The 24,040-nt window shown below is 40.8% G+C and overlaps 1 protein-coding gene across 1 annotated transcript in view; it reads left to right on the top strand.

Annotated features, from left to right (window-relative positions):
* The window catches only part of CYTIP (cytohesin 1 interacting protein), a 143,303-nt gene that overhangs the window by 8,666 nt on the left and 110,597 nt on the right, over nucleotides 1–24,040 (top strand). The window contains exon 2 of the mRNA XM_085645515.1: nucleotides 10,011–10,060. Within this exon, the coding sequence (XP_085501641.1) occupies nucleotides 10,011–10,060 (50 nt within the window). The remainder of the gene's footprint in view (nucleotides 1–10,010; nucleotides 10,061–24,040) is intronic.

Genomic DNA, 24,040 nt, shown 5'->3' on the forward strand with positions numbered 1-24,040 from the left:
GGACCCTGTGCTTGCACTTGTATAGGGAGAACTGGTGTGCTACGGACCACTGGGCTCTGCTGTGACACTGCAATAGAGAGTACCACTGGCTGCTAAGACAAATTCCAAGTTAACTGGTATTTTGGAAGCAGTTTGTGGAGCATGCACTGAAAAAAACAGCAAGAACCTTTTATCCAAGTCTAACTGGGTAGCTGGGAGACCTATCGTGAAGTTTTGTTTCAATTTATGATAAACATAAAACTGTCTTTACTAAATTTAATTTTCAAAATGGAAAGCAGTCTTTCATTAAAGTGGTTTACCTTGTTTCCCTTCACAGCTCCTTGAAGTGCCATGGCCCACTTAAAGCTTTTTTCCAATCCTGAGATGAAGGCTCAGTTAGACGTTAAATCATAGGCACCGAGCCAGAAAGCCGCCTCACCTTCAGGCTTGACCCAAATCTGGGCTACAGAAATTCTTCTAAATTTCGTCTTGGAACTTCTGACTGGGGGAATTATGAATTCTCAGGCTGGCAACATGCCCTTGAGTGTCAACTATATTTAGAAACTACTGCTTGTTGCCCACCAGTCTAGTAAATACCTGTATACTCTTGTGTACAACTTTGTTTCTACACAGAAACACGTTAATTTTTCAGTTTTATCAGCAAGGTCTGACCACTCAAGAATGCTGTTTGGATAGTATTCAAGTTGGTCCCATCAGAGATTGTTTACTTGCTTAATTTATTCTAAATATGAAGCTGCAATCTTTCACTGGGAAAACCCCCACCTTAGATCTCGCCATTTGCACAGGTCACTTATAAACCATTTAACTATTTTTGTTTTCCATACATTTGAGCATAACTATTTTTCTATTGGTGCTATTTTTGTTTTACCGAAATATCCCCATTCCGTTTGGGGAACACTTTATCAATGTTTCTTTTTTCTTCATTTTGGTCAACGCATTTTTTACTTTTGACAAAAACTTTGTGAGGTTACTGAAGGATTTTATTCATTCTGCGAGCAAGTGGCAGTCGCTGAAACATTTGTAATATGAGGCCTGGGCCCTCCTGCCAGGCTAGTTTGTCAGATCTAGCAATACTCACCAGCAACCTGCCATGAATAAAGGGAAAGATGGGTGCACTGCTTTCAGATTCCATGTAATACATTGCTTAACCATACAACAAAGCATACCCTAGTGTCAAGCCCTTACTACTTCCAGACCTTTTACCTTTGGAATATTTATTTACTTACCTATTTAGGGATATTTCAAAGCTTATTCACTTGCTAGGTCTCGGAGTTCCAACACAAGCACAGCTTGATCCTACCAGAGGCTAATGTAGATCACTCAATGAACAGAGGCCTGGAATATTGCTGTCTTCATCACTAATGTATGAAGATAATAGCCACGCTTTTAATTTCCTCCTAAACGTAAGCAGAGTTGGCTCAGATCTTATGAGTCACGGGACAATGTTCCAAAGCTCAGAGGATGCAACTCTGAAAGCTCTTGTGGTAAAATGGGGACTGGTAGCCACTTAACCAGATGGTTCTACCGGGGCCTACATGCACACCGTCCTACCCCCCTCGCCGCAACTCGTTCCAGATGGGAACTGGATATTGATAGGCCACTGTCTGACAAGGATTGGGTAACAGTGTTAGAATATCTATAAAGGGTCTCCCGTAACTCCCGTTTTAAGTTCATTCAATATATGATCACACAAAGACAGTACTTGACGCCCCATCGCCTGCATGCCATTTTTCTGGCCACACTGCCCTCGATGCCCCGAGCAAGATGCCACTCTGTTGCATATGCTGTGGGACTGTCCTACATTGAGGACATACTGGGGGGGGTATAATCACTATTCTACAGGATGTAGTAGGGAACATGGGATGGCATAAAGTAGAAGTAACTATACTAGGTCTATAACAAAGACGTAAGGAACTTAAAGTACAAATCAAGTTTGCGGACCTAGCTTTACTCCTTGCGAAACGTGGTATCACTAAGACGTGGAAATCCCTCAGGTCCCCTACAATACTTAGTTGGCAAGAGGAAGTAGCGAGGTGCAGTTTGGCAGAGAGTGTAGCGATTCGCAGAGAAGAGAAACGAGGCCTAAGGGAGGAACCGATTGCTATGAGTTGGGATCAACTGTTGGAATCTTGCAAAGCATTCGATATTCTGATGTTGTAGACGTTCAACCCAGGGACTCCATTGTTGCAGTTTAATATATGTATAAGTGCACGCCCATTTGTTTTTAGCCTAGAATTTTACCTGATAGGAGTACTCATTTTGACACTAGACCACAACAACTAATACTGAGAACAATATGGGGAGGTGTGGCTCGTCAGCACGGGTGGGTGGAGGGGAGTTAATTAAAAGTATGTTACTGTCCATTTATTTACACAGGTACTAAGGGCCAGATGTATGAAAGACCAAAATAGCGATTCCTAAATTGAGATTTTTACTGAATCGCTATTTACGAATTGCAAACCACAATGTAGGTAAAAAATCGCTATTAATTAGCAATTCCCTAAAATTCTCTATCTCGAATACCGAATCGCAAATACCAATTCAGTATTTAAAAAATCGCCATTTAAAAAATCGCAAATTAGCGAATCTGGCATCCAGGTGCATTCTGATGACATCACATTGAGGAAGTGACCCCACCCATGCTGTTACTGAGTGCCTGAGGCTGTGGGAGAGGCAGAGAGCAGGAGAACACACCCAGGAGCTGCACAGGAGTGCGCAGACAGACACCAACTGACAGGATCGACACACAAGAGAAGGGAAAGGAGCCTGCAGAAAGGAAAAGAAAGCACACATTTAGTGAAAAGGAGTTGGAGGTCCTCACAGAGGAAGTAGTTAAGACTCATGAGCTACTATTTGGAAAGAAATCACTGCATGTTCCTGAATCGCAGAAGAGGAAGATCTGGCTGGAAATACAAGCCAAGGTCAATGCTATTGGGGTCAAACAGTGCTCCATCAACGACCTAAAGAAGCGCTGGTATGACTTGCGCTCCACGGCGAAGGACAGGGTTGCAGACAGGCTGAAGGAAGCCAAAAAAACAGGTGGAGTACCATCCACAGAGCCTGCAACAACACCCCTGGAGAACATGGTGGAGTCCACCCTCCAGCCTGAGAGCATAAGTGGCATATCAGAAGTGGACAACTCAGCCCGAGACAACACCAGACAAGGTAAGATACATGCACAGTTTGTCCTGAACCCTCACCCTCCCAAATCCCCAATCCACAAAAACACATGAGCAAGTTAGATTTCCACTCCATTCCATATTTTGTTAACAACCAGCAATACATCATGGGAGAAGTAGTCCCAAACATCATATAGCAAAGTAGTGACACAGGTGAACATAATCGCAGGGGACTCACACCAGTCAATCACCCAGCGGAGAACTGTTAGTGTGAATACCAAGTCATGTACATTTAATGTGATTCAATTGATTCAAGGAAAGACAGAAAATGGTCATCTTGTATCTACAGGCGAACCTGCGCCACAGGCAGAAGACAGGGAGACAGATGAGGCACCTGGGCAACAACATGCAGAGGAGGAAGAGTCACAGAGAGGCACAGATAGCACACCTACACCAAGACAGAGGAGGTACACCGTGGAAACACTACAGGAGATGGAGGGAGGATTGGAACAGACACCGGAAGATCCACAGACCATGCCCGAAGAGCCAGCACAGTCTCCAAACCAACAGTCTCCTGTGCAGCATAGTCACACCAGTGGTCTCCAACGCAGACCAAGGCCAGAACGTGTTGCTGAGCAGGGTGAGGAATCTAGTGTCTTTGCTGGTCTTGAGGGCACCATGGTCAAGGTGCAGCGGCTGCACATATAAACAATGAAATTACTGCAACGGAGGGCATTACTGAACTGAACACTACAGTTGCAGAGGGTCAGAGGGCCAATGCAGAGGGCATGAAGGTCATGACTGTGGCAGTACAGCAGTTGTGTACCACCATGCAGAAGGAACATGGCTTAAGGCGCCGTGAAAAACAACGCATGGATGGCTACATGAAGGTGGTCAACCGCCTATGCAATGCTACAGCTGTTTTGAGCAGACGCACAGTTGCCATGCAGATGGAAATGGCCCACTGCGAGGGGGTTGGTGCAGGTCACCAGTGATGTTGAACTGCTCCAGACAGCCAACATAGCTGCCACAGGGACTGGGAATGGTGGGGACAGTGAGGAGGTCACCAGCTGTAGCTGCATCACTCCACCTGTCACTGAGCCCAGATGGCGGAGTGCAAGGCAAGGGACAGCAGCAGAACACTCATCAAGGGAGGACAGTGAGAACACTGACCGTAGTGGTGCTGTGCATGGGTGCAGGAAATAAGTTCATGCTGTGGCAGACATTTGCTGATGGGTGAGGTAACCCATGGGAGACAGTGAAAGGGTTGTCAATGTGCATGCAGTGTTAACATGCCATGATGTGCAACTCAAGGCACACAGAGGCCAGGATTGTGAGGCTGTGTGCACACATATTGCCTGATGTAAGGACAATAAAACACCATTATTCAAAATTCATTTTCAGCTTTGTGTCATTACTCACTTAGAAATAGTTGCATGTGATCTCATCACGTCTGTGTCTCCCATCTGTGGCACCTACACCACCTGCTGCTCCGTGATGTGACCGTGGGCATTCCTCATACTCTCAGCTGAAATTGTGATTTCCAGTGTGGTTTCCCTTCTTTGTGGCCAGGTTGTGTAGCATGGCACAGGTTGCAAGGATTTTGCAGCATATCTCGGGGCGGTACTGCCGTGCACCTCCACTTTTGTGGAGGCAGCGGAACCTGCTCTTCAGCAGTCCAAATGTCCGCTCCACCACATTCCACAAAGACTTATGGGCAGCATTGTATCTCCTCTCACTTGGGGAAGATGGGTTGAGGAATGGGGTGAGTATGAATGAACACACTGCATATGCACTGTCACCTAAATGGGAAAGGATGAGACATCAATCACAGGCCACTACAGATGCATCAAAGGTGTACAACAGAGTGTGTCACATGCATTTGCCTACCAGGTATCCTTCTCCCAATTCTCCCTCAGTCAGACGTGTATAGATTCCACTATGCCTGAAGATGTGAGAGTCATGCGTACTTCCTGGAAATTTGCTACTATATCAGTGATGATGTGTGATGCATTAAAAATTACCTGGACGTTGATGGAATGATAGGATTTTCTGTTTCGATATACATACTCAGTGGCAGAGGGGAGACAGATTGCAATATGTGTCCCATCAATGCACCCAATGACATGTGGGAATGCCATCTGATAGAAATCCATTTTGGTCTTACGCAGTTCCTGTTGCGTGGTGGGAAACCAGACGTAATGGTGCATTCTTTGAAGAATGGCATCCAGGAAGGTGTTGAGGAAGCGTGACAGGAAACGTTTTGAGACCCTTCCGGCTACAACTATCACCCCCTCGTAACTACCTAATGCAAGTAGGTGCAGTTAACACAAGACCTGCACATGTGTTGGAATTGTGTGGGTCCTGCGTGTCTGATGCTCCAGGATTGGATGCAGGTCATGTATCAGGAATAGGATGGTAGTGGAGTCAAGACCGTACCTATCATGTATTTCTTCTTCTGTCAGTTGGAACAGGGTAATGCACACTCTGCATATGCGTTCCTGTCGCCTCCTCATCCTCTGTGCTGCTGCTTGTATCCGCATCCTCCTTGCTATGACATACAGGGCTGCCATTGTGGAAAAAAAAGATGTATTCTAGGGCTGTTTATATGCTGTGCACCTGGTTACCACCTGCTTTGAGTTGCTGATAATTTGCGAGTCACTAATAACGATTTTCAATGAAATTGCTATTTCTTTGCGAATTCTTATTTGCGATTTCGCAATTAGCAAGTCGCAATTTGGGACTCACTAAATAAGGATTCATAGAATGGTTGGTCTCGTTTTTTGCGAATCCTTATTTTGCTATTGGGTTTTTTCTTCTCTACATTGCACAGTGCTATTTTGCGATCGCAAACACTGAAATTCTGCAAATTTCTGCATTTGCGATCGCACTTTTGCTTGCTACAACTGGCCTTAAGTTACTTGCTACACTGTACGACGTGAAGAAACAATCCATCATAATGACGACTTCTCCACTGACTGTCCGTGTATGTGGGACCGTGTTTATATTATATGAATCCGCACTGGTATGTCTTTCTTGTGTGCTCTTACCACACTGCATATGTGTATGGGTCAGTTATGAAGAAAATAACACTTTTATGTCTTTTCTACCTGTATTGTAACTGGAAACGATGAATGAAGTTTATTTTTTTTTTTAAATTCTTCCGCCAAACTTTTTATTTTTGATTTTTAAGGCCATGTTGGGTACATACTTTACAAAGGTTTTGGTTCAGAAATAAGGTACCATTGTTATTGCATATCCTATAAGTCATAAAAGCCGCTTTAGACCTAGAGCTATCAGGGTAGGACTAAGACAGGCCCAGGTACTAAAATAAAAGTGGCCCCAAATAGTAAATTGGATAGCTAAAAAGGTGTCTCATGTTTGCAAACTGGTGCAGTTTTGAACTTGTAAAGAAATGATGTATAAGTCTTGATTTTAGTGCGCATGCTTTTACTTCACAAATATATAAAAATGCTTTTACTTTGCAGTTAATTATTACGCATAACGTTACAACGCGTTATTGGTACTTTGGAATAAAAAAATTATCGTAATAGTAACCTATCCCCTGGCACGCACTCTGAACCCTAAGAATACCCCCTACACCCCAAAACCCTATCTCACACTGATCCCTAAAAATATCACAGTACCCAAAAACCTAAACGCACCCTAAACCCTAAAATTACCCCCTACACTCCAAAACCCTAACCCACCGTGACACCTAAAATTACCCCAGCACTCTAAAACCTAAAAGCACTCTGAATCCCAAAAATAATCCAGCACCCCAAAAAAATTAAACACACCCTGAAACCTCAAAATACCCCATGCACCCCAAAACCCTAACCAACCCTGACCCCTAAAATTACCCCGCACCCCAAAACCTAAATGCACCCTGAACCACAAAAATACCCCAGCACCCCAAAACCTTAAGCGCACCCTGAACCCTCAACCCTCAAAATACCCCATTATACCCCATGCACCCCAAAACCCTAACCCACCCTGACACCTAAAATTACCCCAGCATCCCAAAACCTAAACTCACTGTAGTTTTGTTGCAGCTCTGTGCTGCAACATTGCTTGCAGCGCTGTCCAGCACCAAAACCTGCTGAGATGAGGCCCCAAGTGTTATCCCCATTTTTAAGACCAGCTATTTTCTGGTCTTTAGTAACTGGCTCTAACTGCCGTTAGAGACAGTTTTATTGGTCTTCAGAACTTCAAGGATCTCCTTGTGAATATGGAGTAGTGGGGTTTGCGGCCGTTTCTCCACAGTAACGCCTCTCCTGCATATAATGCTCGCTAATAGAAGTAGCGATCTTTACAACAGAAGTTTTTGCCTAAAAATTGTCGCTAACGGCTGTTAGCGACAGATTGGTAATAGGGTGATAAAAGTATCGCCACATTAGCGGCAGAAAAGGGCCGCTAACATGGCGATAACTCCTTGTGAATATGCCCCTTTGTTCTTTGAAGGCATCCACTACAACAATGACTACATTAATAGCAGTGCAGTTTTACCAAATGGGCCCCATGTTTAAAGTGTCCACTCTGCAAACGTATTTGTTAAGAAGAAGAAACAACTTTCAAAGCAGTAGTCTATTTACTAGAAACAAAAAATAAATGCCTCCAATAAATAGAGAGTTCTGGATCTGTGCACTGGAGCATTCTACATTTTCTCTGCACATGTCAGGCAAAATGAGTGACGGTCACCCCGCACTGATGGGAGTGGGTTAACCATCACTGTGACTAGGTGGTTCCATGGAGACAGGCAGTCAGGTCAAAGGTTTACACTAGCAGAGTCAAAGTAGGACCAAGGAGTGTAAACATAGAGCTTCCCCCGACTGTCAATAGTGAGTTTGACAGGGCAGGAGCACCATCAATTTACAGCAGTCCTCCCAATCAGCCAAACTCCAAATAGGATCCTTACTTTGGTGGGTAGAAGTGCTGCAGATCGGAACATATAAATTCTCCCTACTTCCACGGACAGAGTAATTCCACAGTCATACGCACATACACTCATCATACACTAGGGCCCATCATACTAACATTTATTCTATTACTCTATCCACACTGAATATACGAGAGAAAACCTAAACAATCTACGTCTAAAGCGAGGTCAATGCGACCTAAAAGATCTGTCTTGAGTCATGATTTTAAACATTGGAAATACATTCGAAACTCAATAAATGACAAAGAAATAACCACCCGACACTGTGATTCAAACAAAAGGGTTATTTATCTAAATTAGTTCAAATGAAAGTCAATCAATAGCAAAATCATTATTCTCATAGTTACCTATTCTAGCTAAATGGGTCAGGACAGGTCTCTCAGTAAAGTCTCCCGAGTCGCCGTTATCTCAATCAGCATCGATCCTCTCGAGCATAGGTTCAAGAAGAAGTGGCCTTAGACCCTCTCTAGTCTAACAATATTTATAGGAAAACTAACATATTGAAAGTAACAAATAAACTCTAAACGTCCGTAGAGCCATTGAGCAGAGCTAGCAGGAAAGGATGTTGACTTGCAACATTTAGAAAACCTCCGCTCTCGAAAATCTCAAAAATAAAAACACGGAAGAAGGAAGCTCAAACTAAAAAATGTTACATCCATGAATGCTCTTCCTCGGAATCATAGTGAAGCCACCGCAAGTTTATCAGAGTTCATTGTGGCTTTATTCTTCTCCAAGGGCAACTGGCAGCAAGCCCAGAGCTGCTGTCCTCACGGAAACTTTTAATACAGTCAGAGGCCGAGGTCAGGTGGTTTCCAACCATATTCAGCGAGGCCTCTCGTCGTATTTCAACTACTCAAATGCAGGCTGTAAATATCGGCCATCTTGGATTAGGCCAAAACGGACCATCTTAATTAAAAGAAACACAAAACAGCGTTACCACATCATAATGATTATACAGTGTTAATTCCCACTAATACCCTTATGTGTATGTAATTATCTAGCCATCTGCAACACAAAGAAGCATTAAAGCACGTTATTTTAAAGCGCAAACACATAACAAATAGCACTTTAGCCACACATTTTTAATTAATTTGCTCACCAACTTTGTTCAGGTATTAATATAGCAACATAAATGCATTCCCACGTGTAATTCTTTCATTAGTAAAGTTGGTTAATCAGAAACTTCAACAAAATTAATATTTAATGATTAATTATCAGTAATTTTAATTATGACATATAAACATAAACTGGAGTTTAAATTTCAATAAATTTTCAATAGAAAACCCTGCTCCAGCAGAAGCACCTGGGAAAACATTCAGAATGGTTAACAGTGTTATGGCCTAAACTCCCAAATTAGAGTTCAAGATTATTATTCACAATTTTGCATGTCTTTCATGTTTGTCACCATGTTAAAGCACAAAGCTCTCAATTTAAAAAAACTGCAAAAAAGGGTCCTGCTCTGAAGCTGAAACATTTCTGTTGCAATGCAGTCACATGTTTACCCTGTTTTGAAGACTTGCGTTTTCCTCTTCCTCGACACTGAAAGGTATAGGGCAGGACATCTGGCTGTGGGGAAGGAAGTGCCACTTTGGGGTGGGAGGTAGTCATTATGCTGCCATACTCTCACTCAGGGCAGTACGAGCTGTACAATATTCATCGGAAAAGTGGTTTGGTAAGTTTGTCCCTGGAAACAACAGTTGAAACCAATCCAAGAAGACACACTTGCAATTAGGTATGTCCCACCTATTATGTAATCACAAAATGGCTGCTAGCAGTCACATATTGGGGGATGGATCACACTGAGTACTGCTGTGTTATTCGAATTTCTTGCAAATAGCTGAGCACTGAGCCATATCAACTGGTGAAATAAAGATTGTATTTATTTATGCTACTTCTTGTTTGTAAACATACGTTCTTTGAAAATAACAGTGTGTGTATTTTTTTCCCTTCAGGTTTCTTTGTCCAGATCCCGTTCTTTTATGGACTCCTCAGGACCACAAAGGTGGGTTTACAAGTACCCATAAATGCAAGATGATAATAAAAACGGACTGATGCTATGATTATATTCAAAGTCCTTGTCCCACAAAACCCAATCCCAAAATTTTGGGAACTATGGCAATATTGTGTTTTGAATGTTGTGCTTCAAAAATACCATAGCCAGAATATTGATTCCAAAAATGTTCTGGAGGTATGTAATTAAAGCAGAGGTCTCCCACCTTTTCTGTAATTGGAGCTACTCATGATCAATGAAAATACTCCAGAGCTACGTAATCATATGCAAGATTATTAGCAGTGATCACACCAGTGTATCAGGCACGATTGCCAGCCATAATGTCAAAATGGCACAATTCACTTTGAAACCTCTACATGGGCAATACATAACCGCCAGAGCTACAATGCCTCTGGCACCGAGAAAGTGATATTGATAATAAATCTTCCCAATACCAAATGATATTTCACTCAAATATCAGCTATAAATATATTTTGGAAAGTCACCCATTTTTCTCCAAACATTAGCTTATGAGTTCTGAAAATTCTCCAATTTCCTCTCAAATGCACACTCTTAATTACATGTACTAACTCAGCCATTCAAAAGCCTTTAAATTAGTATATAGCTAGAGAACTGCCAGACGCTCACAAGCTCATTGGAAAAGCCTTATATGAAGGGTATAGATACACTAATATTAACTATACAATTGCGTACCCTTAGGAATCATATTGGCACAGTATTTTGGTAGTCAATATTCTACCTGCAATATTTTTTGTGGTCGATATTCTGACATACAACCACACAATTATTTCTTCTGAGAAAACAAGGAATGGTGCTTATTGAATTTAAATGCAACCTGCTAGAACCCCATTCCTCTCCTCGCCTTAATGCATTTCTGAAAAAGCAAGGTATTTTTCAAATTTCAGAAGCCATCCTCGTATGTACTCCACCCTTGCCAATACAGCGTACAGAATTTGGAGAGTAAAAGTTAGGAAAGGAGTCTATGTTGTTCGCATTTGTGATTTTGTCTTTAACAAGATCTGGATACCTTTAGATTCTCTGTTGCACTTTGGTCACTTTGTTTTGCCATTGCTGCCTGTTGACAGCATTTAACTTTATTTTTATGACTACTGGTTTTAAAATGTTCTTTGCTTAGTGCATAGAAATAAAATCGGTGACACCCTAAGCCATATTTTGCTTATTTTAAATTTATTTTAGAATCCTTTTGTTTTATGAATTCAAAGTAATTACATTTTGAAAATACAACAAAACTTTATCAAAAAGAGACAATAACAGACATTTTTATATACAACCAATCAATCCGTTATTCCATACAAAATAACCAAACTCTCTTCAGCATTCCTTCATTCTACTCACATTCATCAAGCATTTATAACCCACACTAACCACCAGACATAAACCACAACTTGAACCTGGCCACATCCACCTCTTAAATCAATTTGAAACACCAGGGGTAACAGCCAAACATCACCAAAACACCTTAACGTAATAATCCTTAATGTGCACTACAAAAATGAGAACATCTCTTTTTATACTTTACATCCAATTTATATTGCACAAATGACAACCAAAAAATAAAACCAAAGATTGTTTGGCAAGAAACACAAAAGGTCGACGCGTTTCGAGCCCTCTTCTTGAGGGGCTCTCTTCTGGACCACAATAACTGAAACAACAAGGAAAAATACTTATTACCTCAATGCCAAAGTACTTATTTAACTGCAAACAGCACAGAACGACAACCAGTGTATGCCTGCTTACCTCTAATATAATGAAAATCAGTCCACTGTTCAATATAGAAGTCTAAAAAGGAGGTATCTGAAGAAAGAATAGAGGGAAATGAATCTTATCCCAAAAACAAAGTAAACAAATAGTCCCTATCTACGGTTTGAATGAAATCGCCACTTGCCAGAAAACGGGGATTGTCAGTGTCCTGATTATCTGCAGCACTTTTAGGAGACAATATTCACTAAAAAAAGGCTGAAGGAATAATAAAAACAAGAGCGTATAAATCGCCTATTGTAATCTTTATACAGTCAGTTAGTTAAACAAGTTGGATTGATGTTAGCTTACATCCTATTGGTGTTCCATAGCGTTATTTTAGTTGACGTCCATCAACAAAGAAAGGCGAAACCGGAGTTGATTATCCGTTGCCAACTGCATCTGTGAAAAGGAGGATGGCGGGAAGCATTACTATGTGATTTCACGCTCTCTGTAACAATAAAGCGGTCAAAATATGCAGCGTTTGACGAAAAAGCCCTTCTTTCATAAATCTACAATAAATTCATACCTTAGATCTGGCAGCCTTCTTTTGCCAGTGCAGCTTATCCATTGCGCTCGTTTTGGCAGTTCGTAACGCTGCTGAAAAGTCATATGCGGAAGCACAATCATGTGATGTTAAAGCCACCTGCATTATGGAAACTCCTAAAGAGCACATGGGAATTGTAGTTTAGCAGACCTAATCAGACCGATATCAATCCTTATTTCATACGGCGACCCCATTTAGTTTTTTAATGAGTCATACTCCAATTAGATGAGGATTCTTCTTTTTCACTAATACCCTATGATGATTAACCAGGTCACGAATACATATCTGTGTATTAGAACTTAGACCACACCTGACAGTGGACGTGAAGCATCCCTAATGTACACTCATAATTTATATAATTCTGAGAGTTCATTTAAGCCATTAATCGTGGTGTTAAATTTCAAAATGAGCATTGCCTCACGTTGAGTTAGTTTCTGATCCAAATTGCCACCTCTAGAATCTGATTCCACTTTGGCAATGACCATCCATTTCAGGTCTCTCTCAGTATGTTCTTTTAATTTCCAGTGGTTAACCAGAGGTGCTGTTTCCACATTTTTTCTGATTCTCCATTTATGCTGTGTAATTCTCTGGCGAGTTTCTTGATTCGTCTTGCCCACATATAATTTGGGACTTGGACACAGTATACCATATACGACAAGCTTCGATTTACAATTAGTAAAGGTGGCGTGTTGCCAATGAATCCCATTATGAGAAAACAGCGAACCCTCAATTGTCTGCTCACAACATGAGCATAAGCCACATTTATGATGTCCAGTAACTGGTGCTAGGCCCACCTAGTTCCTGAGTGTTGGTGTAATCGTTTTCGGTAACATGGCACAAACCACGTGATTAGCGATACTTTTTTCTTTTTTGACAAAAAGAGGTCCATTTATGAAGGATTGATCCAAAATTTTAATCAGATGCCAGTTTTGATGGATGATTTTTTTATAAAGATTCAAATTAGGGCAAAATGTGGAGACACATATCATTTTGTCAGTAGATGATTGTGGTTTCTTTTGTAAGAGTGACTCCCGTGGTGTCCACCAGGCCCTCCTCATGACATTCTTCAATAATTTCTTGGGGTACCCTCGATCGACCAATCTGCTGATTAAGTTGCTGGCATGCGGAAAATACTCATCCTTAAAGTAACAATTCCGATGAATTATTACAAAATTGTCCAAAGGGTAAGTTTTGCTTTAGACTTCAAGGAGGGTTACTTGTAAAATGAGGGGCCTTGTTGCTATCAGTTGGCTTTTTGAATAAGGTGGTAACAAGGCCCCAGTCAGAGGGGTAGACTTCTACATCCAAAAAGGTCATTCGCTGTTTGGAATGATTGAGGCTGAACTTAATATCCTCTGTCCTTGCATTAAGCCAATTGAAGAATTCGATTAGTTGTTCTGGTGTTCCTGACCATACCAAAAACATGTCATCGATATAACGCATCCAGTTCGAAATGAACTGCTAGAACGGATTATTGTTATAGATGAATCTTTCCTCATACATTGCCATAAATAGTATGGCTAACTCTGGGGCAAATGGACAACCTATTGCAACTCCTTTGATTTGATAAAAGAAGTCATTACCGAACATGAAAAAATTATTTTTAAGTGCAAAGCTGGCCAGCTGCACAATGAAGTCTGTGGGCACCCTAACTGGTTTAGTTCTTGTTTCTAAGTAAGGGTTAACACTGCTATACCATCATCTTGAGGGATTTGTGTAGACAAGGATACAACATCAAAGGTCACCATAATGTCTTTATTTACTTCAAAATTAATAGAAGTGAGTCTATTAATGAAGGCTGTTGTATCCCGAAGGTGAGATGGAACATCATCAAGGAGAGGTTTTAAAAAATGGTCCACATATTTTGAGATGGGTTCAATCAGAGAGTCACAGCCTGAGACTGTAGGCCTTCCAGGTGGACTTGTGTCATTTTTATGGACCTTAGGAAGGACGTAGAATACAGGAACTCGTGGATGTTTGTTTTGCAGGAATTGATATTCTTTGGGGCCTAAGAATCCTAGGACACTACCAATCTTCAAGATTTCAAATAATTGACCCTGGAGCTCAGATGTTGGGTTTCGAGCAATCTTTTTGTAGCATTCACCGTCTCCCAGTTGTCTCCAAACTTCCTGCGTGTAACTGGCAGTATCCCAAACTACCAGTGAGCCACCCTTATCCGCTTGTTTAATGACTATTGAAGTGTCATTTTTTAAGGAGACGATGGCTTCATTTTGCTCTTTTGATGTATTGAACTTGACAAACTTTTTCTTTTTCTCCATATTAGAAATTGCTGATAGAACGACTTTTTCGAAAGTCAAATCTTCCTTTGGTACCTTATTTGAAGGAGGACAAAAAGAAGATTTTTTGCGAAGTCCAGTTACCTCTAAGTTGTTTATAGTCATATTTTCTGTGAAGAAAGTCTTTAAACAAATTTTTCGACAGAATTCATAAAACAAAAGGATGCTAAAATAAATTTAAAATAAGAAAAATATGGCCTAGGGTGTCACAGATTTTATTTCTATGCACTAAGGAAAGAACATTTGATTTAATATCAGTATTGGCAATTTATTGTTGTTGTGTTATATTTGAGGCTCAGCCTTACTGATTGGAGCCAAGACCCTTCATTTGCTCTTTCTTACATTTGCAGGCGCATGCCTGCGAGGTCTTGCAGTTGTCAATAGAAAGGTGACAGTAAGTCTGGTTAAAAGGTTTGAAGATGGGATCTCTTTGAGAACTGTCGCTTTGGTCAGAAATTCTTTTCACATTTTCTGGGTGTTGTTTGTCTTCTTCTTTTCATGTTGTTTTGACGTTGACGAATTAGTTTTTTTGTTTTTGGACAATGACTGAAAGAGATACTTTCGCCTATAGCGAAGAACACCTACAAAGGTTAATAAATACACCTCCAGTGTTTGCTTCTGCCTCTTTAAGTGCATCCGCAAAAACTCAGAATGAATCTGATAAACTCATTAGTTTAAAGAAAAAACAAATCTGAACTGATCTTCACGGCCACTTCCTTCTAGAACACCTCAAGGCGGGGACAAACCCTGGAGGCCTTCAAATACGTAACATTCCTGTTATCTTTATTGACGACCCTATATATAAGAAAGGCTATAGTTGTATTGAGACAAAATGCAGTAGGGACTTGATGGTCCTTACTATAGAAACCGCTCACAGAATATCACAACAGCAATTGGAAGAAATAGTCGCATTAGAAACAGAGATAAAAAACAATCAATTAATAACTGACTCAAAAGCTCCTCTGGAGAAAGTTGAAAAATAAATACTGGAATTCAAGGATTTTACTGTAAATCAAAAAGGGAACAAGTTTGAAAAAGACAAAAATAACTTTTCTCTGGAAAACGTTTATCCCTTTTTACAACTTGACTTCTACACATGAGCAGAATCCTCTAGATTTCTCCCTGAATTTCAAGGAAGATCCGGGAAGAAATGTATTACATTTTCGGATACATCATCATCCTCAGGAGGTGAAACCGAGAGCAACGAGGGCGCTTCTAACATCAATCGAAGAGGTAATAATTATCAGCAACAGCCCACTCCTTTTTTAGGAAGAGGTCAACAGAGACAACAACAATCCATTCCTTTTTTAGGAAGAGGACAACAGAGGCAAAGAGGACGAAGTTGATTCAACAACCAGCCATGGGAAATGACAACACGGAGACAGTATTACAAAAATTAACTCCGTCTCCCATCTACAATTTGTTTGTCCGTTCTCTTACTCAAGCAGAAAAGAGTATTCTTACAAAAAAAGGGGTTGACTTTTGTTCCTTCAAAGACCTACAGATTTCATTAAACTTAAAACAGAGGTTATTGAATTTGGTCGAAAAATGTTTTTAAAGACTTTCTTCACAGAAAATATGACTATAAACAACTTAGAGATAACTTGACTTTGCAAAAAATCTTCTTTTTGACCTCCTTCAAATAAGATACCAAAGGAAGTTTTGACTTTTGAAAAAGTCGTTCTATCAGCAATTTCTAATATGGAGAAAAAGAAAAAGTTTGTCAAGTTCAATACATCAAATGACCAAAATGAAGCCATCATCTCTTTAAAAAATGACACTTCAATAGTCATTAAACAAGCGGATAAGGGTGGCTCATTGGTGGTTTGGGATACTGCCAGTTACACCCAGGAAGTTATGAGACAACTGGGAGACGGTGAATGCTACAAAAAGATTGCTCCGAGTCCAAACCTAACATCTGAGCTCCAGGGTCAATTATTTGAAATCTTGAAGATTGGTAGTGACCTAGGATTCTTAGGCCCCAAAGAATATCAATTCCTGCAAAACAAACATCCACGAGTTCCTGTATTCTACGTCCTTCCTAAGGTCCATAAAAATGAGACTAGTCCACCTGGAAGGCCTATAGTCTCAGGCTGTGACTCTCTGATTGAACCTATCTCAAAATATGTGGACCATTTTTCAAAACCTTTCCTAGATGATGTTCCATCTCCCCTTTCTGGATACAACAGCCTTAATTAATAGACTCACTTCTATTAATTTTGAAGTAAATAAAGACATTATGGTGACCTTTGATGTTGTATCCTTCTATACACAAATCCCTCAAGATGATGGTATAGCAGTTTTAACCCTTACTTAGAAACACAAACTAAACCAGTTAGGGTGCCCACAGACTGCATTGTGAAGCTGGCCAGCTTTGCACTTAATAATAATTTTTTCATGTTCGGTAATCAAAGGAGTCGCAATGGGTTGTCCATTTGCCTCGGAGTTAGCCATACTATTTATGGCAATGTATGAGGAAAGATTAATCTATAACAATAATCCGTTCCAGCAGTTCATTTCGAACTGGATGCATTATATCGATGATATCTTTTTGGTATGGTCAGAAACACAAGAACAACTAATCGAATTCTTCAATTGGCTTAATGCAAGGACAGAGGATTTTAAGTTCAGCCTCAATCATTCCAAACAAAGAATGACCTTTTTGGATGTAGAAGTCTACCCCTCTGACGGGGGCCTTGTTACCATCTTATTCAAAAAGCCAACAGATAGGAACAAGGCCCTCCATTTTACAAGTAAGCATCCTAGAAGCTAAAAGCAAAACTTACCCTTTGGACAATTTTTAAGAATTCGTCGGAATTGTTACTTTAAGCATGATTATTTCCTGCATGCCAGCAACTTAATCAGCAGATTGGTCGATCGAGGGTACCCCAAGAAATTATTGAAGAATGCCATGAGGAGGGCCTGGTGGACACCAACACTCAGGAACTATGTGGGCCTAGCACCAGTTACTGGACATCATAAATGTGGCTCATGCTCATGTTGTGAGCAGACGATTGAGGGTTCGCTGTTTTCTCATAATGGGATTCATTGGAAACACGACACCTTTACTAATTGTAAATTGAAGATTGTCGTATATGGTATACTGTGTCCATGTCCCAAATTATATGTGGGCAAGATGAATCAAGAAATTCGCCAGAGAATTACACAGCATAAATCCAGAATCAGACAAAATGTGGAAACAGCACCTCTGGTTAATCACTGGAAATAAAAAGAACATACTGAGAGAGACCTGAAATGGACGGTCAATGCCAAAGTGGAATCAGATTCTAGAGGTGGCAATTTGGATCAGAAACTAACTCAACGTGAGGCAATGCTCATTTTGAAATTTAACACCATGATTAATGGCTTAAATGAACTCTCAGAATTATATAAATTATGAGTGTACATTAGGGATGCTTCACGTCCACTGTCAGGTGTGGTCTAAGTTCTAATACACAGATATGTATTCGTGACCTGGTTAATCATCATATGGTATTAGTGAGAAAGAAGAATCCTCATCTAATTGGAGTTTGACTCATTAGAAAACTAAATGGAGTCGCTGTACGAAATAAGGATTGATATCGGTCTGATTAGGTCTGTTAAACTACAATTCCCATGTGCTCTTTAGGAGTTCCCATAATGCAGGTGGCTTTAACATCACATGATCGTGCTTCCGCATATGACTTTTCAGTAGCGTTTCAAACGGCCAAAATGAGCGCAACGGATAAGCTGCACTGGCAAAAGAAGGCTGCCAGATCTAAGGTATGAATTTATTGTAGATTTATGAAAGAAGGGCTTTTTCTTCAAACGCGGCATATTTTGACCGCTTTATTGTTACAGATAGCGTGAAATCACATAGTAATGCTTCCTGCCGTCCTCCTTTTCACAGAGGCAGTTGGCGACGGATAATCAACTCCGGTATCGCCTTTCTTTGTTGACGGACGTAAACTAAAATAACGCTATGGAACACCAATAGGACTTAAGTTAAACATCGATCCAACTTGTTTAACTAACTGACTGTATAATGATTACAATAGGCGATTTATACGCTCTTGTTTTTATTATTCCTTCAGCCTTTTTTCGGTTAAAATTGTCTCCTAAAAGTGCTGCAGGTAATCGGGACACTGACAATCCCCGTTTTCTCGTAAGTGGCCATTTCATTCAAACCGCAGATAGGGACTATTTTTTTACTTTGTTTTTGGGATAAGATTAATTTCCCTCTATTCTTTCTTCAGAAACCTCCTTTATAGACTTCTGTATTGAACAGTGGACTGATCTTCATTATATCTGAGGTAAGCAGGCATACACTGGTTGTCGTGCTGTGCTGTTTGCAGTTAAATAAGTACTTTGGCATTGAGGTAATAAGTATTTTTCCTTGTTGTTTCAGTTATTGTGGTCCTGAAGAGAGCCCCTCAAGAAGAGGGCTCGAAACCCGTAGACCTTTCGTCTTTCTTGCCAAACAATCTTTGGTTTCATTTTTCGGTTGTCATTTGTGCAAAATAAATTGGATGTAAAGTATAAAAAGAGATGTTCTGATTTTTGTAGTGCATTAAAGATTATTGCGTTAAGGTGTTTTGGTGATGTTTGGCTGTTACCCCTGGCATTTCAAATTGATTTAAGAGGTGGATGTGGCCAGGTTCAAGTTGTGGTTTATGTCTGGTGGTTAGTGTGGGTTATAAATGCTTGATGAATGGGGTATGTGAGTAGAATGAAGGGATGCTGAAGAGAGTTTGGTTATTTTGTATGGAATAACGGATTGATTGGTTGTATATAAAAATGTCTGTTATTGTCTCTTTTTGATAAAGTTTTGTTGTATTTTCAAAATGTAATTACTTTGAATTCATAAAACAAAAGGATTCTAAAATAAATTTAAAATAAGCAAAATATGGCTTAGGGTGTCACAGATTTTATTTCTATGCACTAAGGAAAGAATATTTGATGTAATATCAGTATTGGCAATTTATTGTTGTTGTGTTATATTTGAGGCTCAGCCTCACTGATTGGAGCCAAGACCCTTCATTGGCTCTTTGTTACTGGTTTAAAAAAGCACACCTTTGATGCCAAATTTACATCTTATATCTTCTGGGCTGCATTGTGAAGAGTGCATCAGAAGGCTGTAAAGGGTCACTAGATATAGAAAAGTTGGGACATCATGGAGAAGAATAAGGTTTGTGAGTCTGAAGGCTATTTTGAGAACATGAGTTACGAGCTGACTACAGCAGGAGCCTGTGGAACAACAAATCACAGTAGAAAGGTTTCACAAGAGTGCCCATGCATCAATTAAAAAACAAATGAGCATTTTGTTAAAAAGCAGTTTGAGACCATTGGGAATGGCATCAGAAATGCCTGCACTGTTCCATTATTTAGAACGATGGCCCATATTTGCCAACATTTTGAGCCAGGTTTGCGTCACAACGTGACGAAAACTTGGTGCAAAATGTTGGGGTGGAATTCACTATCAAAGCAATGTAAAGTTGTGCTATGTGCTACTTTGCATCAAAGGGTCAGTCCATTAGTGGTACATAGGTGTTCCAATGCAACCACTGATACTTTTGATGCAAATCCTTATTCACTAATATGCATTGACAGGGTTTTGAGCCAAAACCTTACGCCTCATCGAGGCAGGTATAACGATGAAACTTTTTCTATTTTCTCTCTATTTTCCTTTTTTGCATGTTTGCTGTTTTATACAACACACATACAATGTGGCAACGTCCTAAAGCATAGTTTCTGTGCTGCAAGTGTCCTCTTCCAGTACAAAACCTATGCTTTTGAGAACGCACTCACCCTTGTGTGTTCCCTTTGGTGCAAGGCAGCACAGCGACTTTTACTGCTGTGCTGCTTTACATAAAATACTAGTAAATAGGGACCCATAAGACCCACATGTTTACCATGCATCAAACCCCCAATGTATTTCGGACCAAACTCGGTCTTTATCAGGTGTCAGACTCAAGCATCAAAACCTCTGACAATAAAAATATATATGTAGCCATTATTAGATTATGAAACTAAACGATAGGAGTTACCTCATAGAGGAACATTCAACCCCAGCATACTTTCTAGCTTGAAAGCAGGATGAAGAGTGGGGACTGGTACCAGCACTGCCTGCACTGGAGCAAGGACAGACATGGTAGTACTTTTGACATCACCAGAACCTAGACAAGCAGCAGCCCCATCAGTTCTGGCACCAAGACTAGCAGCACCAGCTCACACATCATATTTGGAAGTCTTAGAAACAGATCCTTCTCAGTGTCCCCAGCACGAGTCAGTTAATCCTTGACTAAAATCAAGATTGATATACACAACGCAACAATATTTCATTTTGGTAAAGGCCCCTTTTTTCTGTATCTCGGTTAAAAAAAAAGGCAGGTACCCTTGCCTTTGTATAATGGATTGACTGGGGAACTTGTTTGCTAGCTAGCTAGTGATAGCCCCACACCTTAATGTATTTTATGCATCAATGTCCTTTCTCATTTTCCTAGTTCCCTTTGTTTCTTTTCAGTGACTGAGGAATTAGTTATGGATTATTTGATTGTAGAATTTATAAATCGCATCCTGTTGTCCTGGTGCTAAAACTGCAGAAACCACTGAAATATTAGATATTTCAAAAGATAAAATAAAACAACAGAGATAGGGGTTGTAGGTCAGAATCCTGTCTCTAAAATAATATCATACCATACTATTGTGGGCAAAATATCGAAGATCAAAATATTATCTAGGTAAATGCCTATAGGTAAGCCTAGATTTACTATTCTTAAATCAACATATATTTAACTTGAAGATATGTATATCATCAAGGTTCAAATAGGTGGAGTTAAATGAGTTACATTTATACTTAACTACATAGACGTAACGACAATATGTTGGTCCTCAGAAATTTGCTAACAACATAATGGTAGGATGATATTTGGAAAAAATATTATGGTGAAATACTCAGATGGACCTAGTATGAAAATAAAGTGGCCAGGAATTCCAATCTTTAGCAGTTGTATAGAAGAAAAGAAAATACAACCATCCATCAGTACCCGGTTGAGTTTGGGGAAACACAGTTAGACAAAGCAGAACAGAATGTTCTAGTGAAGATTACACTGCCATTATCATCAATAGGTTTATAGCAGAGGTTGTTTGGCAATATGAGTCCTTATGGTGACAGGACATTTTCAGATGTTTTTAATACTATGAAAAATACATGCAGCTGAGTTCTGAAAGCTTTCAGGTGGGACAGAGAGATTTGAGTGAGAGCACAGAAAGGAGAACTGCATTAATCAAGTCTGGCCTTAATAAGGGTCTGATGATGTTCTTACAAAAGTGTGCAGGTAGAAACGGTCAAGTGAGGGGTAATACACTCAATATGTGTCACCTCGCCACTAAGATCACCCACCACGAGAGTAAATTGTTGAGCCTTGAAAAACTAGTCTGCCCTTCTGCCGCTGATCGGGAACAATTGCTCCAATCTCAACGTGACCATCTTGCACTGTTGGAGCCACTCCGCTGGTTGAACTATGCGGAAAATACTAAAAGCACATACTCAGACATTGACCGTCCATGTACCCTATTAGCTTGGCTGATACGACAGGAAATGGACAGACACCCTATCATGACTGTCCTCTCACACACAGGCCATTTGCTTAATTTGCAAAGAGACATGCATTTGGCCTTTACTCGCCACCCACATGACTGCAACCGCAACCCCAGTGCCCCTGGGCACCATCAGCCACTTCATGTCTGACATCACGCTCCGACAGATCTTGCCAGACTCCAGAGAGGAGCTCAATGAAGAGATTACATTTTTGAAGTGCAGGAAGAGATCCATGCACTGACCACCAGTAGGTCCCTGGGACCAGATGGCCTGCCGGCCGAATTTGAGTTTTCGCCCCACAATTGGTGGCCCACCTGAAAGCCCTGTATGATGTTGCTCTCACTGCAGCATCTCTGCCACCCACACTGAGCGATGCTCTACTTATATCACTACCCACACTGGACCGGGATGCCCTTGATAAGTACTGTCTGTTGGCATTGTTGAATACAGATTATAAAATACTTTTGAAGATACTGGTGAATCACCAGGCTCCTTTGGTTCATTTGTATAGAAATGACTTTGTGCCTGCTAAAAAATACCTAATTAAATATCTGCCACTTCTTCCGAGGGTTTACATACACACCACTATGACATCGCCATTCGGGGTGCCTGGTTTCAGACCTCCATAAAGGGGTTTACAACCTGGAATGGCCCTTCTTATTTGAAGTGTTACAACGCTATGGGCTTGGGACCCACTTTCTCCATCTGGTTACACTCTTATATACCAACCCCAAGGCCAGGGAGAAAATTGGCTTTCACATTTCAGACCCTATCAGAATAGAACAAGGGGCTGGCCAGGGATGTTCACTGTCCCTTCTTCTATTCTCTTTTGCACTTGAACCCCTAGCACACCACCTACGCACCCAGGGCCAAGTGTCATTAGGTCTCGCTTTATGCAGACATTATGCTCCTCTACCTCAAAAATGTTAGGTCAATACCCCCTCTATAGCAAACCTATTCACTGATTTTGCCACTATTTCTTGATTTGGGATTAATTGGTCATGCTTATTTCCCTTCAATACTCCGAATATACTCCGCATCCCGCGAATGCAGTGAATGGCATCATGCTCCAATGGAAAACCTTTACAGTTGGGAATCCGCATAGATCACAGATCGGAATGACCTCCTAGAGGGTAACCTGACCGGTGTAGTTTCGGTGATTCGTCCACAGATGTTCTTTTGGTAGACACTACTGTTGTCAGTGGGGGGCCATGTGGCCCTGACGAAAATGGGGGCCCTGTCTGCTATACTATTTCACCAACCTCCCACTCTTTATTCACTGCCATTTTTTCCGCTCCCTAGAATGCATGATGGGCAACCTCATGTGGTAGAAGAAGCGTTGCAGAGTAGCCTTTCTTAAGCTCTGCCTCTTCACAGAAAATGGCGGACTCAACATCGCCAATTTCGAACACTACTATTTGACATCACAGCATCAATGGGTGATGCATTGGTTCGCTAGCCAGGACCTCACCGACACTGCATCACATATACCCCCTGGGACTCGGAACGCTTCTTGACTTCATTTCACCTACTTGCTAGGACTCTGCCACCGAACACTCCCCTCCTCGCAAGTCACTTATTGGTGTTTCTGCAGAACATTATCCATCACCCAGTGGATTACAATATACCCTGGTGCTGCCACTACTTGGCATGCCGTGATGGTGTGTGTTTACAACTCTCCAAGAACTGAAACAATGGCATGAGGCAGGCTTATGTGCCATAGGCAGACTACAGTGATGGATCCCTCCTTCCACTAGCTACTTCTGAGCTCCCACCAGGTGAATTGTTAC

Source organism: Triturus cristatus, chromosome 3_1 (genome assembly GCF_964204655.1).
Source record: "Triturus cristatus chromosome 3_1, aTriCri1.1, whole genome shotgun sequence".
Lineage (NCBI taxonomy): Eukaryota > Metazoa > Chordata > Amphibia > Caudata > Salamandridae > Triturus > Triturus cristatus.